Raw genomic sequence first — 16,606 nt, forward strand, 5'->3', positions numbered from 1 at the left:
AGGTCTCAGTGGACCCTGAATGTGAAATCAGAAGAGCTGCAGAAATGAGATTTGTATGAAAGACGGATTTTGATGGTCGAGCTAACTGGCTTTCCAGAAACACCTGCCAAGTGTGACTATCTCCAGTGGCACAGAGCAGACAGGCTCCCCTGGGAGCTGACAGAGGAGTTTAATGCAGCTGGCTGCTAGCAGGTTTTGAAGCAAAAACTGCATAACGCAAATTCAGGAGGCATGGCAGTGGCAGTGAGGACAGGCTGCTGGATGCCAGCACCGGGTCTCACTGGGGTCAGTTAGTCACCTGGGATTTTCTCTGCTGTGGTCACAAAACTGAAAAAAATTCATACACATAGACATCCTAGTACAATATTGTGATTGGTTTAGCAGAAAATAATGTAGACAAGGCTGATTAAAAGCAGAGATCAGAGCTCTTTCTTCATGTTCTCATAGTCACCAACCTTCTGAGCAATCCAGGCAGGGCCCCACGGGGAGATGGGTGTCGTGTGTTGGTTCACTCTCAGGACAGACTTGGGAACATCAAGCGAGTGTTTGAGGCAGGCAGTGCCATTTCTCTCCAGTTTCTGCCTTTGGTGTTGTTGGTTAGGCCTGTGGAGTGACAACAGGGCAATGGATCTTACCTGTCACACAGAAGGGCCAAGCTGCTCCACTCCAGATTGTGCCACTGTATTTCACTTCATGTCCCCATTTCTTTCCAAGGCTTTGATCTTTATGTAAAATGAGGAAAAGGGAAGGGAGAGCAACCTGAGGTGCTAAGTAGGTATCCCCTAAATTGGGCGGGTTGGTCTCAACTCTTTTGTGGTCAGCAGAAATCCATCTGAAATCAGATGGCCCTCTGGGCAAACTTTTTTGCAAGGTTGAACAAATGTTTTTTTTGAGGCTGAAATGCTGATCACTCCAGATATTGATAAATCAGTATCCAAACTCATCACAGCAGGAATGACTGAGAATCCCACGAAGGAGTCTCCTGTCATTTCAGTCATAGGTGGATCATGGCAAGTATTTGCCATATGGCAGTTTATTTGACAAGGTCTTTCCTTTGAGGCTTTTGATGACAGATACCTTACAGCTTCAGGAGTGTTTGTAGATCAGTTACACAGGACCTGGAATGACACAGACAACTCGATATGCAAAAAATGCCCCAGAATTTATAAGTCATCACAATAATAATAAGAGAGTGGGACAGAGCATATCTCAAGAGGCAGTCAGGGTAATTTTACCCACATTAATCAAACTCATTGTTTGGAGGCTGTATGCCACCCACAGGACAGCTACATCCAGGCTTTCCATTTGCTGTTGAGCAGACAACAAATTGTTCAGCTGTTAGGTTCACTTCTGCACTTTATTGTCCACTGATCAACTCTTCAAGTAACATGGAGTAAAGCTCCCCTGATAACCACTGAACTTGCTGTCTCCTATAAACCCGTACACACACTTTCCAAGACAAACGCTTGATATGCTCACCTAAATGGCTTTTACGCATGTAGTTCATTACCAGTCTTTGATTGGAACCAGAAATAATGATAGTCAAGTACTATGAGTAATACAGAGTAGGGGAATTATGTTTGTGGGAATCAGTTGTTAAGCGACATTGAAACAGATGGGAAGGTCTTACTGTTTTGCAGTAGCAGGATCACTGTTCTTACGTCAGGAAGGGCTGCTGATGTGGGACTGATTCTTTATGAATTGTAATGACTGGCCAGTGTTACCCGCCGAAAGAAAACCAGCATCATAGGAGGCAAATTAGGAGGTTACCCTCTGCAGCAAGTTTCACTACAGAACTGATCTCTGGGGCTGTCAAGCAGCTACACCATAGCTGGTTAACGTGTTGCTAGATCATTACAAGATAGAGGCAGCAGAAAAAGTTGATTCTGAAGCAGCAAGAACAGTTTCTAAGTCTGCATTCAGACTGTGTGGCAAGAGTTGTGGCTGTATGGGTGGGAGAGCTGAGGTGCAGAAAGGAACCTGAGGAGGGTGCACATCTGTTGACTCACCCCACTCCTGAAGGTGTTTAATTCCCATCACTGGAAATCACTTTCACTAAATATCTCCAGTACAGGCTGAGTGACCATTTCAAAACGTCTTTAAAAAAAAAAAAAAAAGGTACAGAAGCCAAAGCTAGCCCTTGGCCTCTAAGTTTCAGTTTTGACAATTGATATCATCTTCTAAGAAAAATCTACCAGAAGCATGCTAGCCAGCTTTAGTGTGCTCTTTTTGGGCCATAGCTCTCTGCTAGTGCCCAGCAGGCAGTAGCGAGCAAAGGTTTGGTCCCTTGTTAGGTAGCTAAAGTCTGTTAACAGCAGTTGAAATGGTCTTCATCTCCATGGGTAAGAAAATGAGACACAACAAAAAAACAAACAAACAACAAAGCAAAACAAAAGCTTTTAAGGCAGATTTTGTCAAGCATGAAATCCCACTGCTTTGGCATGCTGAAAATCCATGAAGAACATCAAGAAAAAAACAGGTAAGTGTGAATAAATGCGCATATTAGTATCTTGCCCCTCCACCACCACCTTAATGTTTCTCTTGGGTTGGAAGAAAATGTAAATAGTGTTTGTATTCTTATTAATATGGTTGTGAGAAATGCAGGATCTGTCATGTTACAAGCTGTGGGATACACTTGCAGGTCATTTACTGAGAAAACAGGTTTTCTTTTTAAGAGTTTCCAAATACTATATATTTCTTTTGCCCCAAGGAAAAAGAAACTCTCTTTTTTCTTACTTTTTAAGATGTGAGATGGAGTTACATGCAGACTTTTGGGTGATGGAAACCAGCTCATTTCACAAAGGCTTGTGATATGTCACTTTGAAGGGGATAGCCAGCTTGGGCAGAGAAAAGCACTTCCCCTCCTGCAGGTTCACACAGGACTTCTCTGAGAGGTGGATGTGCTTACATGGAGCATCTCTAGCAGATTGTGCAGAGACCTGGGGGTCCTGGGCGTCACACAGGAAGCATATTCAAGCAGGAGGAGATCTGGCAGTTGGACTGAGCATTTGTTTACAGCCTGTTCTCTTGCCTGAGTTTCTCTGAAATATGTGAGGGGTGCCTGGCAACTGCAGCAGTGTGACCACCGTGAGCAGTGCGGGTCCCAACTAAACTGTGCTGCCATGTGCAGTGTCTCCTTGCTGCAGCACTGGGGCTCTTCTGGGCAGAGGGTTGTCACCTCTTGGGCATCCTTCATATGCACCGATCCCTTGGTTCCTTCATTTTTCCCACCTTCCCAGCTATGTCCTTAGGGCTGGACTGGTGGGAAAACAGACCACATTAGGGCATTATCCTAGGAAAGGATGGTGCAGGAGCCCCAGGCCTGTAGCACTTGGTGTTACATGCACAGTTTTACACATACACCAGGTACCACCTTCCTCTCCAAAGCCTTTCATGCATTGGAAGAGGAGTAGCATTCAGTTTTAACGGGGAGATAGAGCTAATTGTCAGTTTGTTCCTTATGGCAAGTTCTGTGACCTTGGAGGTAGGCAGCAGCCAGGTACCACTGCTAGGAGATAGACCAAGGTCCAGCAGGGCTCTGCCCTCTGCAGTTGACATCTTTCCAGCTCGTGTAAAACCCCATGCACAGTTGAACAATCTCCTATCTCCTGTGGTGCAGCTGTGTGGAAGATGAGCCCTGCTACCAGCACGCCCAGCATCCAGATTCGTGCCATTCCTCTAACAGCATCTTCCCAAGTCACTTTTTGTGACTCTCTGGTCCCTGCTTGGAATATTTTGGCTGAGGGAGTCTCGGTGACAGCTCTCTTCCAGGGTTAAAAGACTTTGTGTCCTTGAGGGCTTGATGTTCAAAACACCCACACAAACATACTTTTCTTGAAAACAAGATTTATTAAAAGTAGGAGGAAAATCAGATCAAAGAGAATAATGTGTTCAACTCAGAGGGCTGGATAATCTGTATCCCAGAATATTTAAACAGCGGTGGAAGAAACTATGAATCCATTGCAAGCTTTTGTAATGAATCTGTCAAATCAGAGGCTGCCATCTGACTAGAAAATAACAGATTATTTAGCATATATTTCTAAAACAGGGACAAATTACCGGAGCAGACTGGTCTTAACTCTAATATGCAAAGTTTCAGAACAAACTTTGAAGGGCAAAATAAGTAAGAAATGTAAGTAACAGTTGTATTAGGAATTTGCTGAAGATAGATCAGGCCTATCAGATAGTTTGCACTGCAAAGGTCATTGACTTTTAAGAGGAAATAAACTTGCTGGCCCTCCTTAAGCCAGGAAGGTTGGACCAGATTACCTCCAGAGGTCCCTTCCAATTTTGTTCTGTAATTCTCTGAAGTGCAGCAGCTCTAATTAATGAGAGCTGTAGTAAAGCTGCAGGTGCCACCCAGGAGTGTATCAGCAAGGCTGTAGAAGTTAAATGTTGCCAGCAGAACTCCCAAAGAATAGTCAAGGGACTAGTCTCACTTAAGACATTGCCTTGGCTCAAAAAAAAAAAAAAAGTGTTAATGGATTTGCACTGGTATATTATTAAGAGAAGTATTGTCAATACAGATGAAGATTGAAATGTGTTGCAGGACAGCTGGGGAAGACTATAGGCCTGGAGTAGTCCAAACAGGATGAAATGTGGCAGAACAGAGCAAAGTTGTGTGCTCAGGAATATAGCAAAGGTGAAAAGATCTGCTTCAGGTAGGAGAAATCCCTGCCGTGAAAAAAGCAGGTAGGAACTGAAAGTGGAAAATTATCCTGCTGTATGAGCACTGAAGGCCCCTACAGTCTCCCCACAGGTGTGGTAGCAAAGCCTTAACTGTTCTCAAGAGGGTGTTTAGTAAGTTTACTGGTGGGGTCTTGGCATGGATGTTGTATGTCTGATTTCCTGTCTTCCCTCCTGTCCTGATGTGTGTGATCACAGAATCACAGAATCACAGAATTTCTAGGTTGCAAGAGACCTCAAGATCATCGAGTCCAACCTCTGACCTAACGCTAACAGTCCCCACTAAACCATATCCCTAAGCTCTACATCTAAACGTCTTTTAAAGACTTCCAGGGATGGTGACTCCACCACTTCCCTGGGCAGCCCATTCCAATGCCTAACAACCCTTTTGGTAAAGAAGTTCTTCCTAACATCTAACCTAAAACTCCCCTGGCGCAACTTTAGCCCATTCCCCTTCGTCCTGTCACCAGGCACGTGGGAGAACAGACCAACCCCCACCTCACTACAGCCTCCTTTAAGGTATCTGTAAAGAGCAATAAGGTCGCCCCTGAGCCTCCTCTTCTCCAGGCTGAACAAGCCCAGCTCCTTCAGCCGCTCCTCGTAGGACTTGTTCTCCAGGCCCCTCACCAGCTTCGTCGCCCTTCTCTGGACCCGCTCAAGCACCTCGATGTCCTTCTTGTAGCGAGGGGCCCAAAACTGAACACAGTACTTGAGGTGCGGCCTCACCAGAGCTGAGTGAGTACGGGGGGACGATCACCTCCCTAGCCCTGCTGGTCACACTGTTTCTGATACAAGCCAGGATGCCGTTGGCCTTCTTGGCCACCTGAGCACACTGCAGCCGACTGTCCACCATCACTCCCAGGTCCTTCTCTGCCTGGCAGCTCTCCAACCACTCATCTCCCAGCCTGTAGCTCTGCTTGGGGTTATTGCGCCCCAGGTGCAGGACCCGGCACTTGGCCTTGTTGAACTTCATGCAGTTGACCTCAGCCCATCGGTGCAGCCTATCCAGATCCTCCTGCAGAGCTTTCCTACCCTCGAGCAGATCGACACATGCGCATAGCTTGGTGTCATCTGCAAATGTGTGATGTGACACATCGTAGTGTCACTGCTCATCTTAGTGTCTGATGAAGGTAGGCGATACCAGGGAGGGAAATCATGGCAGGTCATGAATTTATTATGCCTCCACTAGGTGGGTGTGGTGTAGTGATCACTCGGACGCCAGGGTTCTTTCAGGATCAGTAACCTGCTACTTCTTTATTGATGACATAACATTAGCTCTCTCTTACTGAGACCTAACTTCATCTTTCATATTGATGGGCATATCTTCATTCTTCCTTGTTGCATTCCCATCTGGAGGACAGGCTCCCTTCCTATACTATTTGCCCCACAGCAGTACTTTTCCAACTTTGCCCCTGCAAACACCCAGCGACTTCCATGCCTTAATGGCCAGAGAACAGCAACCCCAGATGGCAAGTTGTCTCCTGAATCATCCTTCTTTGTTCCCTCTAAACTCTTTACATTCCTGATGGCCTCATCGTTAAGAGTCTGATGTTATCACCAACCATGGGGCTTGTCGACCCCCATGGCCACGCTCTCCCACAGGTGGGGGCATAATAAGCCTGCTTCTATATGATGAGCTTGTTGCAAGGAGAGTTCTTGTCAATAGCTGTGGGCACCTGAGGAGTGATTATTCTAACCTGCCTTACACACCATTCCTAGGTAGGAAGTATCTTCTGTTCTTCTCTCTAGGGTGGAAGAGAACACTTTAGGAAGCTGAGATGCTCCTCACAGGGGGTTTCAGCCACCCTAATAACTGCTGGAGGGGCCACACAGCAGGGCACAGGCAAACCAGGAGGATTATGGAGGGCTTTGGTGAAAATGTCCTCACAGAGGTGACTGAGGAGCTGATGAAGGGAGGTTCTCTGTTGGACCTGATTGTCACAGAGAAGGAAAAGTGATTGGGGTTGTGAAGGTCAGGTCTCTGGTGCGTGCAGTCTCATTTGTGTGGGGAGAAAAGAGCTCTGCACATCAAGGAGCACTAAGTATGTGCTGGCATAAGCTGTGTCTGCTGGGTTTCCCTCTCTAGCCCTATTTTGAAGCTTTTTGCCAGGGCAGTGACCATCAAAATCACCAAATGATGTTTTTCAGCCTAATGGCAAAGAAACAGTAAATTTGTTTACATGTTTACAGCTGTAGATCTGAATGAAATGATGCAGGGAAGAATTCAGACATTAGATATTCCCAATTTAATTGTAGTCTTCATCCATTAGCCAAAATGTCATTTCCCTCTCTTTGCAATCATGTTAATTTAATTCTTGAGCATCTTTCCATTTTCATAGGTTGTTGCTTCACTGAGTCAGCTTCATGTACTAAATTGAATAATAGTGAGCTCCTAGAGCAAAACCGTATGAGATCCAGACGTTGGCACAGCACTTCTTACTGCATCATAAACACAATGGAGCCTTTTTCTGTGCGCTTCACCACCAAACTTAGCTTCAAGCAAGAGAGATATACTGTCCTGTAACAGACATATTGTCCGTTCTAGGCTCACAAAAGCATTTGGCACTAAGCCTCTGCTTCAGTAAAGAAAAAGATTACTTTGCCTTCCAGCCACAGTATCTTTTCATTCCTAGGTGTACATGAAAGGAGAAATACCCATTTTTCTTTGCTGTGCATTCTACCTGCTCATCACTACCTATCTTTAAATCTTTTATTAAATAAATTTTGGTGAGATAACCTCCATCACCGTCTTTAAAACTTTGGGGAATCAAGATCAGTCCAGGTTTTCTGTAGTTCATGCTCATGTGCTCCCAGGCTTGGCAAATCCAAGTAGTCTCTCCTTCCACTAATGTCTGTATTTGGGCTGTGGTCCAGACCTGAGTTCTGGACTGTGGGGTTCAAACAAAGACTGAAGCGTTAGAGTGGTTGGAGGAGAGGTGAGGACAAACTCAAATGCCTTCTCAAGCCTTAAATTGTGCCACATTCTGTCAAAATACAAGTGGATCCATGTTATCTCTATTTTTCTGTTGCTGATCAAAAAAAAAGAAACATCCTGAACAGGGGCCAGGAGATACCCAAGCTGGCAGCTGCCATTGCCGAAATGATTTCAATACACCTCTTCAGAAGGGCAGTGCCTTGCCATCATTTCTCTCTTGAACAAGTTCTCAGGTCTGACCATGGACTGCTGAGTCCAGCTGGCCCTGTATCTCTTCTGGGTCCTACGAACCTCTCTTTAGATCCCCTGTTATGCTCCATTCAGTCATTCAGTCACCATTTACTTCCTTCTTGTGTTTGCCTTTGTACATGAATTTTTCAGTCCTAGCTGCCATCACCCCTAGGTGATGCCTGTACTTGTCAGCTCAGCAGTGCCAGGAGACGTTCACCAGGCTGGACCTCAGCTGTCTCTCCTGTCTCACTGTCAGCGCAGGTTCTGCTCCTGGTTGTGGATGAAAACGGCTGGGTCTCTCCCTGACAGTTCAGGAGTAAGGATAGGCCAGCGATCATTCCCAGCAGACATCTCAGATATAACCCAGCCTGTTTTGGAGTGTAAAATGGGTCAGTAGTGTAGAAAGGGGCAGTTGTGTTGACATTAGGCCCAGGAATGATCTTATGCACATTTCATTTACTATCTTCAACATTCAGGCATGTCTGTGCTAAAAGAAACTAAAGAATGCATTATGTTTCATTCCAAAAACTGGTCTAGCAACACTCAGGTGCCTGCAGGTATCCTGGAAGTGCTCTAAATTTTCAGGCCAGTCACTGTTTTTTGTGGATTTATTTATTTATTTATTTATTATTTTCTTCTGTTCCCTTTCCCCACTTGCATTTGCATTCTCTGTACCGTGTTTAGTGGAAGGGTCACAGATCAGCCTATTTCTTACTACTGTAGCAGAAAAGGGTCAGGTTCTCATTTGGAGCTGCAGCCACAGCAGGTGAGGCTTAAACAAATATGAGAGCAGTGAGGTTACATAACACAGCTTTAGTACAGCCAGTGTTGGCCCAGCCAAGATCCTGGGTGTTAGCAAAGTTGTAAAGACCCCTCTCATACCTGGACTGGCTTGACTCAACATTGCCAGTCCCTTTATAGCTAGGCCAGTATTGCTTTTGTGTCTGTACTGATGAAATCACAACACAAATTGTAGAGGAGATGCATCCATAAACAAAAGGTAGGAATAGCTGTATAGTTTCCAGTGCAGCAAAAGCTGAGCTGTTCATCATTGCTTAGTGGCTAAGATGGTGAGCAGAGAATCATAGGTACCAAAACACTGAAACCACTGAATCACAGAATAGCCTGAATTGGAAGGGACCCACAAGGATTGAGAAGTCACTCTTTGTAGATGACATCAAGCTACTTAGTTTGCCCAGCCCAAGTAAAATGGCGGGGATCATCGTAGGGCCCGCAGTGACACAATGGACAGCATGCTCAGAGGTGGGGTTCTTCTGGAGCTCTGGGGTGGCCTCTCTGTTGAACTACAGTCCAGCTTGTTGCTCAGAAATATCTTGGCCTCAGAGACCTGTGAGCAGATGGTGGTGGTGGCTCAGAAATGGAGTGTGCGTGCTCATCCATTTTGGTCTCTGAGTCCTGTAGCAGCACTCACAGGATCGTAGGGCTGGCTGAAGGAGGATGGAGCTGTTCCTGAACCTTGTTGTGTGGTGGAACCCCACACCAACAATGAGAGGAAGCATGTCCAGGGGAGCAGACCCACAGTGCCCCCTCCCCATCCTGTTTTACAGCCCACCATGAGCAAGGAGATGGAAGTGCTGGGGCTGTCTCTGAACTGCCAAGCCTAGCACTTAGATTTACTGTTAAATCGGTGACAATTTTCTGAGAGCATCTCGTAAGGGAATGAGGCATTGTAAACACAACTAATCCCCGCTGCTCTGGGAGGTGATTGGAGATAAGGCGAAAAGGAGAGAGCCCCTCTCAGGAACATGCAGGGTCTCCAGCAACTGTCAGCAAAAGGAGTGTGCTGTGGAGTGTCTGTGGTTTGTATGTATGTGCTGCTATTTCTGATGGTTACCACAGCAACACTTGCGTCCTGTGATACACGTTCTGCCTTGTGAAGTACAAGCACACAGAGGTGCTTGGAAGTGCATTCCCAAAGAAAGAAAGCCTCTTGTGTTCCCGTCTTTCTGCACATACCCCCCAGCCCTGCCCGTGGACCCTCTTTCTCTGGTACTTGCTCTCTGTCTCATACTCTGTGATGCAAAGTAGGGAAATAACAGAGGGTGAGATGGTAATGGTCAGTGTGCACAGGAAGATATTTCAGGTTCCTTTTTTTACCCTCTTATCAGCTGTTTGCTTTTGGCAGGATTTGGCTCCCACCTGCTCCTTTATCTTTCCATTCATAAAGAAAGGTAATGTGCCCATGAATTTGACATTGTAACCCAGTTTTACCTGCAGCCAAGACTGAACCATGAGCTGTGACAAAGTGGAGATGCTGGGGAGTTGTCTTTTACACAACAGCTCTTTTCACAGACCTCAAAACACAGAAAAGAAAAAAAATATATAAAAGAAAAAAAAATCAATAAAGCAATGAATAAACTTGCTTTGTCCTGCATAAAATGTGTCTTTTGGAGGTCTTCTGGAATCAGGAGTACACAAAAACTGTTGCAGTGTAAACTACACAGTGTGCTTTAGGGAGATAATATTGACGGTGTATGAAGCCCTGAGCCACAGAAAAGTGGACAGGGCTTAATTATCTCCTCTTTCTCCCAAGGAAGAGCTAGAGGCAGCCTATGAAACCATCAGGAGGCAAGTTTCAAAGCAAGCATGGGGAGGTGGTTCTTCAGTAGTTCAACTGTGATTGGTATTAAGGAAGCATTGCCTATTTTGTGTCGTTATTGATAATTAACATAACATTCAATTATTATGTCTGCGTATGTTGTCATTAGTCGTGTTCTGTCAAGTTGTGTTATCTGACTGCTGAGAATTAATTTGAAAGGTTTCCTTCAAACCTGTGAATTTTCTCCACAGCATGTATGTCCTTTTAGTAGAATTTTTTTTTGAGCTGTATGTTTATTTATGTCTGCTTCTTGCATAAGTATTCATTTGATCAAATCATGAATTCTTAGTATCAACTCATGTTTTGCTGCATATATTCTTTTCCATCCATTCTATCACAAAAGGATAATATGTAAATGCTTTGATTATTTTTAGAAGTGTTTCTTAAGTTGTCTGTGATACTGAAGGCAGTGATGCTGACAAATAATGGTCATTGGTGTCATGTCAACACAAGCTAAAGCAATTATTTTTCAGCCATCTAACACCACAAAAACAGATGTAGGAAGAAACTGCCAATTAAAGATGAAAGCAGGGTCAGGTATATAGTCTGTGATTAAACTGATACTTAATGCACAGTTTTTCTTATGCTTTTCTGTTGAGCTGTTCCCTTAAGTTACTAAATCTCTGTAGCTGTTTAAAACACATTCCCGCTTTATTCTTGAACTTCTAGACTGAGTTGGTTGCCTGGACCCTGGCAATTACCTCGTCTCTTGAAATTCTAAATACCTCAGACAAGCACTGGTGTGCTAACGGTCATATATAGTTGCATTTTTCTGATGCTGTTCATATAGGTGGTGTTTTATACTGGAGTGTCTCTTCCCCAGAACAGGGTTGCTTTGTTCAGGCATCTTCTCATTTGCTCCCATGCCTCAGACTCCATTTAACCCATATAACACCAGCACAACCCTAAATCCTTTCAGGGAAGGAGACTGAATTTAGGGTGCAGTTTTAAAGAAGAAATGTTGCTCCCAGTCACATGAATCAGCTTTGGGGCAGCAGGACTGGGTGTGCAAGGTGTCTGTGTGAAGCAGTTGCCTTGTCAGAGCCTGAGGCTGACTTGTGGCAGGAGTTGTATGGCAATTTATGGCATCAAAAGGAGTTGTATGGCAAGTTGTATGGCATCAAAACAACCTCATAAAATCTTGGGCAAAAAGGGCAAAACTGAAGGTACCAGGGTGTTGGTTATAACATCTAAAATGTGGCGGACTTGGGCAGGGAGACAGCATAGGAGTTTTCCCTGAGATCTTGGTGGACTTTGTATCCAGCCCCACAGAGAGGAAGAAAATGGAATTAGTTAAGTGCACATTTTTAGAAGACGTTGTGGTTTTGAAACCACACTTACTCTGCCACTTTGTGATTTAGTGCTTGCATCTGGGTTAGGATAAGATGACCCACCTTCTCTATGATGCCCTGGTTGGATGATTAGTTCAACTCCAGACATCTGTGCTCAGGCGTGCCCATTTCCAGTACCCTTGAAAATTGGTACAGATCCAGAAGCAGAAAGCCACTGTGAAGCAGCAGCTTGTACTGAAGATGTGCTTGTGTCACCAAGAACAGACCAGAGCTCTTGCTTTGTGATAGCTGAGAAGGGAGTTGCTCTGTGCAGAAGGTAGGGGGAGCCCACTGGCTGCACTGTTGTAGAGCTGGGTTGCGGTGTGTGCATATCCAGGATGAGCATCCATGTGCACTGTAGTCACTATTAGGGGTCAAGAAGTCAGACTTCACCATAACAACATATATATATGTATGGATATATAGGGGAAAAAAAAAAGTATGAATGAGATACCAATTGGAAATATACCAATCCTTAACCAGATCCCTCTACAAAAGTGACACTGGCTTTTGCACCCAAGACTTGCCAAGGATGTGGAGAACATGCAAGGACAGTCACTGATGTGCAAGGGGTGCCGATTCCAGATGTGACTGAGTTTTTAGCCAGATTTCTTATCTCCTGAGGCACTTACAGCTCCTCTGGAGAGATGCATCACCATCTGGTCCTTTGTGTCTCATGGAACAGCTCTGAGTGCTGACCCATCCCTGATAACAGTCTGTGACCATAGCCACCACTCCCATCCCAAACCATGCCCAAAGCACCTCAGCCTTTCCTTCTCTGCAGCTGCTCGTCCTCTTCCTCAGTCCTGGATGGAATCTCTCCACAAGCAGTCTGTGAGAAGGAACCGAAACCTCCAGGGCAAAAGTTTTTGTGTTTTCATGAGGGAGCTCAGTGCTCTTCTGTGCCATCAGTCCATAAAAGCACCGTGCTGGGACAGACAGCCCAACTCCCTGCCCGTCAGAAGGCAGGCCCAGATGCTGAGGGAAAGGATGTATGAATAGGGTAAGCACGCAGTGATGTGTCTTGCTGTGAATCAAAGCTCAGCTTCATTCCAGATTCTCTCAACCTCCACAAAACCCTGATACAATGAATTCTCAATTTAGTTATGTATCATATAAGAATGTACTGCTCTGTTCATGCCTACATTATTATCCTTCATTCATCACCTCCACCCTGATCTCTCTCTCCAAGTTGGCAAGTCCATGTAAATTTTGTGGCTTGTTGAATGGAAGCTATATCTTTCTGGGGACAGAGAAATGAGAACTGGGTATTGCATCCAAGATGAAGGCCTGCCATGGATTTATGGAGTGACATAATAATGTTTCCAGTTTATTTGCTGTTTCTTTGCTGACATTTGATTGCTGTTGCACTGCTAAGCATTGAATTGTTATTTGCAGAGAATAACCGTAAGGACTCTGAGATCTTTGAGTGGTAATAGCTAATTCTGAACCTGTCATTGTTTACACATATAAATAGCTAGGGTTGATTTTCTGCATGCATTACTGCATCTATCAACACTGAATTTCTTCTGCCATATCATAGCCAGTCATTTAGGATGATGGCGCACTTTTGCACTTCTTTGCCATCAGGTTTGGTTTTTACTACCTGGAATTAGTTTGTCTTATGACTAATTTTGTCAGCTCATTCACTCTTTCAGGTGGTTTTTGAATATGGTGAGCAGTTCAAACCCTGTGAGTAGCTTCCCAGCCTGTTTCCTATGCCTTAATTGGTTGCTTGTCTCTGAGACCTTCTCCCTTAGCTGCAATAAAATTGTTAAGTGAAAGATAAATATTCTATTTGGATTAAGGTACAAACATGGAGAGACACTGGCCCCATGGAGGCAATTCTTCCACCTTCCTGGGTGATTCCTGAAGCTGGTGTGGTAACCTTCTGGAGATACCTCTGCCTTTCCAGCAATCACATATGGTGACACGCTCAGATTTGGGCATCCCCCTGTTAGCAACCTAAAATGGGTTGGAAGTCTTAAGTTTCTCGTTTTCTCTAATTCACACAGTTTTTGTGTTGATTCACTGCTTATTAAGGCTCCTACCAGTTTGTCTAGTGCCCACTGAGCAGTAATGGACCACTTCCACATCTGAGTTTCTTTAGGGTGGCTACCATCTGGTCCTAGTAAATTGTTATTATTAGTTTATTAATTTGTCCTAAAAACTCTTCATCTGCTGCTTCAATTTAAGAGTCTTTCTGGTGATTAAGGGACTGGAGCATCTGCCGTATGAGGAAAGTCTGAGAGAGCTGGGATTATTTAGCCTCAAAATAAAATAGCTCAGAGGGGTTTGTCAATTGGTTTAAATACCTTTTGCCAGAGGGAGTACAGAAGATGGAGCCAGGCTGTTCATAGTGGTGCCCAATGAAAGAGCAAGAGGCAATTGGCACAATTGAAAGAGAGGAATTTTTCCTTAAATATAATAATATATATTTATTTTTACTGTTAGGGTGGTTGAAAAGTTGCCCAGAGAGGTTGTGGAGGCTCAGTCCTTGGAGTTATTCAAAGACTTATCTGTACACAGTTCTGGGCAGCCAGCTCTGTCTGACCCTGCTCTGCGCAGGAGGGTTGGATGGATGACCTCCAACCTCAGCATGTGAGTGATTCTGCCCCTGTAAAATAGGCTATAAAACAGGAGGAGACCCTCCCCAAAGTCTGCAGTGAATATTCCTCCAAATATGAGCTGTTTTGTGGTGGCCTTGCCTTTCTTGGGCACTCCCTATACACCTTGATCATCTTTTAGTTTTATAGGCTCTGTGGTAAGTTTCTTGTGCCTGGAGAAGGTTTTATTATTGGTTTTTATTGTTTTCAGAAGATTGCTTTTTAAAATCGTTTTCAGCCTTACCATGACTGGATTTTGTGCTCTTTTCTGTTTTTCTCATTTGGACATGATTTCCTTTTTCTGAAGAATGTCATTTTACTCTTAATAGTCTCCATTACTCTGCTGTTTAACCATGAGAGCTCCTACTCTGCTATTTAACCAGGAGAGCTCCTTTCTGATCCTTGTTATAGGTGATATATATTTATTCTAAGTCTCTAATATGGTTTCTTAGTGTAATTTCCTTGCCACCTGCAAGCAGTTTATCTTTTTGGCATCTGCTTTTTAAGTTTAGGAAGTTCCTTGTCCTGTCTCTGGATGGGATAAATCACCTTCCACAGTGCCTGTTAGCAGAGCCAGCTTGGATTGCACACCGAACTTTAAAATTATGGTGGTTTTAGACCAAGAACCCCTGCTGTAGGTGATCTGTCCTGTTCATAGTGTAAGAAAAGCTATTTTATTGCCTGGAATTTTAGAAAATTATATAGGACTATAGCTGGAAAAGTCTGCATTCATTTTCTGATCTCTGCATAATACTGCTTAATTTTCTGACAGATATGTGTACCTAGTTGCATGAATAATTAAATATTTTATGTTAAAGGTCTTTGCAAAACCACCAGCTTGACTTTTTCCCACTAACTTGCATTTACTGGTATTGATGGCCCTCACTGATACTCTGTTAAAAATGAACAAACATCTGGGGCAGTAACATTACTTCATCAGCCGTACGTAACTGTAATGAACAGGAGATTGTCAGCCCTGAGAACACAAGCAACCCATGAATGGCTTGCTTAATTGCTGGTTATTTATATTGACCACTGTGAATTTAAAAGTAATGTGTCAGGATATTTGGGTCTGTGAATTACACACAGGTGTAATTCTTGGGGCAAGTATCAACTTCCAGTGCTTAGGCTTGGTGGGTGTCATTCATTTGTGTGATGGATTTGGTGCCCGATTAATGTGGGTGTCAGCAGGGGAGACTGATGAAGCTGTGTCCCCTTTGTCCCTGCCAGAACATCCACCTGGTGGCCAAGTGGCTGAGTTCTTTGGAGAAGAAGCTGGAGCAGCACAGTGAGAGCAGCCACCAAGATTTCCGTGTCTTCATTAGTGCGGAGCCAGCACCCTCCCCGGACAGCCACATCATTCCTCAGGGCATCCTGGAGAACTCTATCAAAATCACCAATGAGGCCCCAACCGGGATGCACGCGAACCTGCACAAAGCCCTTGACAACTTCACCCAGGTAGGAGGGGCAGTGGGGACATCCCGTTGGTGGTGGAGCAGCTTGGAGCTGCTGGAGCTGTGACACGTGGGGACTCCGCCAGTCCCAGGCTGAGAGGGTGCGAGTCCCTTCACATCTCATAGTCTCCAGGTCCATCAAGCCCTTCTCTGTTCTCCAGATCTCTTTCCCAGCACTCATTTTCCAAGGGAGAAATCCTGAATCGTCACATTCTTGCAGATGTTCACAGCCAGATTTCTGTCCAATTCACTCATTTTATCATCAATATATAATTCTTAAAATAACTGTGGTTTTTTTTTTTTTTTTTTTTTTTTTTTTTATGGAATCAAACTTCTGAATACAGCATTTGGGAGAAACTTTTGTCATGATTTGACTTGACTTCTGTATCCATTTTGGGCTGCTGAGTGACGTATTACAACTGTCATCTATCACTCAGCAACATGGAGAGGAGACCAGCTTAAACCTTGCATTTTGCCCTGCTGGTTAACTGGGGTTAGAGATCTGACACTGCTGATGCAATGCATCCCAGATCACTCTTCCGAGAAGTTCAGGGGGACTTTGCCCTGTGTGCCTCAAGGCCCATTCAGCTCAAAACCTCACTGACATCACAACTACTGTGATTTAGCACTGCAGTCTCTCTGCAGGGAGGGCTTGCTTTTCCAGATGAAGATAAAGTAGTCTGTCTTGAGTATTGGTGTCCCATGAGGAGAGTAGCCGATGGTAGGTTGTTTGTTGTTTTTAT

The 16,606-nt window shown here is 44.5% G+C and overlaps 1 protein-coding gene across 7 annotated transcripts in view; it reads left to right on the top strand.

Moving 5' to 3' along the window:
* DNAH9 (dynein axonemal heavy chain 9) overlaps nucleotides 1-16,606 on the top strand; it is a 199,429-nt gene that overhangs the window by 159,198 nt on the left and 23,625 nt on the right. For all 7 annotated transcript variants that reach the window (XM_068654543.1, XM_068654540.1, XM_068654541.1 and 4 more), the window contains one exon: nucleotides 15,640-15,867. In XM_068654543.1, coding sequence (XP_068510644.1) covers nucleotides 15,640-15,867 — 228 coding nt within the window. The remainder of the gene's footprint in view (nucleotides 1-15,639; nucleotides 15,868-16,606) is intronic.

This window comes from Anas acuta, chromosome 18 (assembly GCF_963932015.1).
Source record: "Anas acuta chromosome 18, bAnaAcu1.1, whole genome shotgun sequence".
NCBI classification, from domain to species: domain Eukaryota; kingdom Metazoa; phylum Chordata; class Aves; order Anseriformes; family Anatidae; genus Anas; species Anas acuta.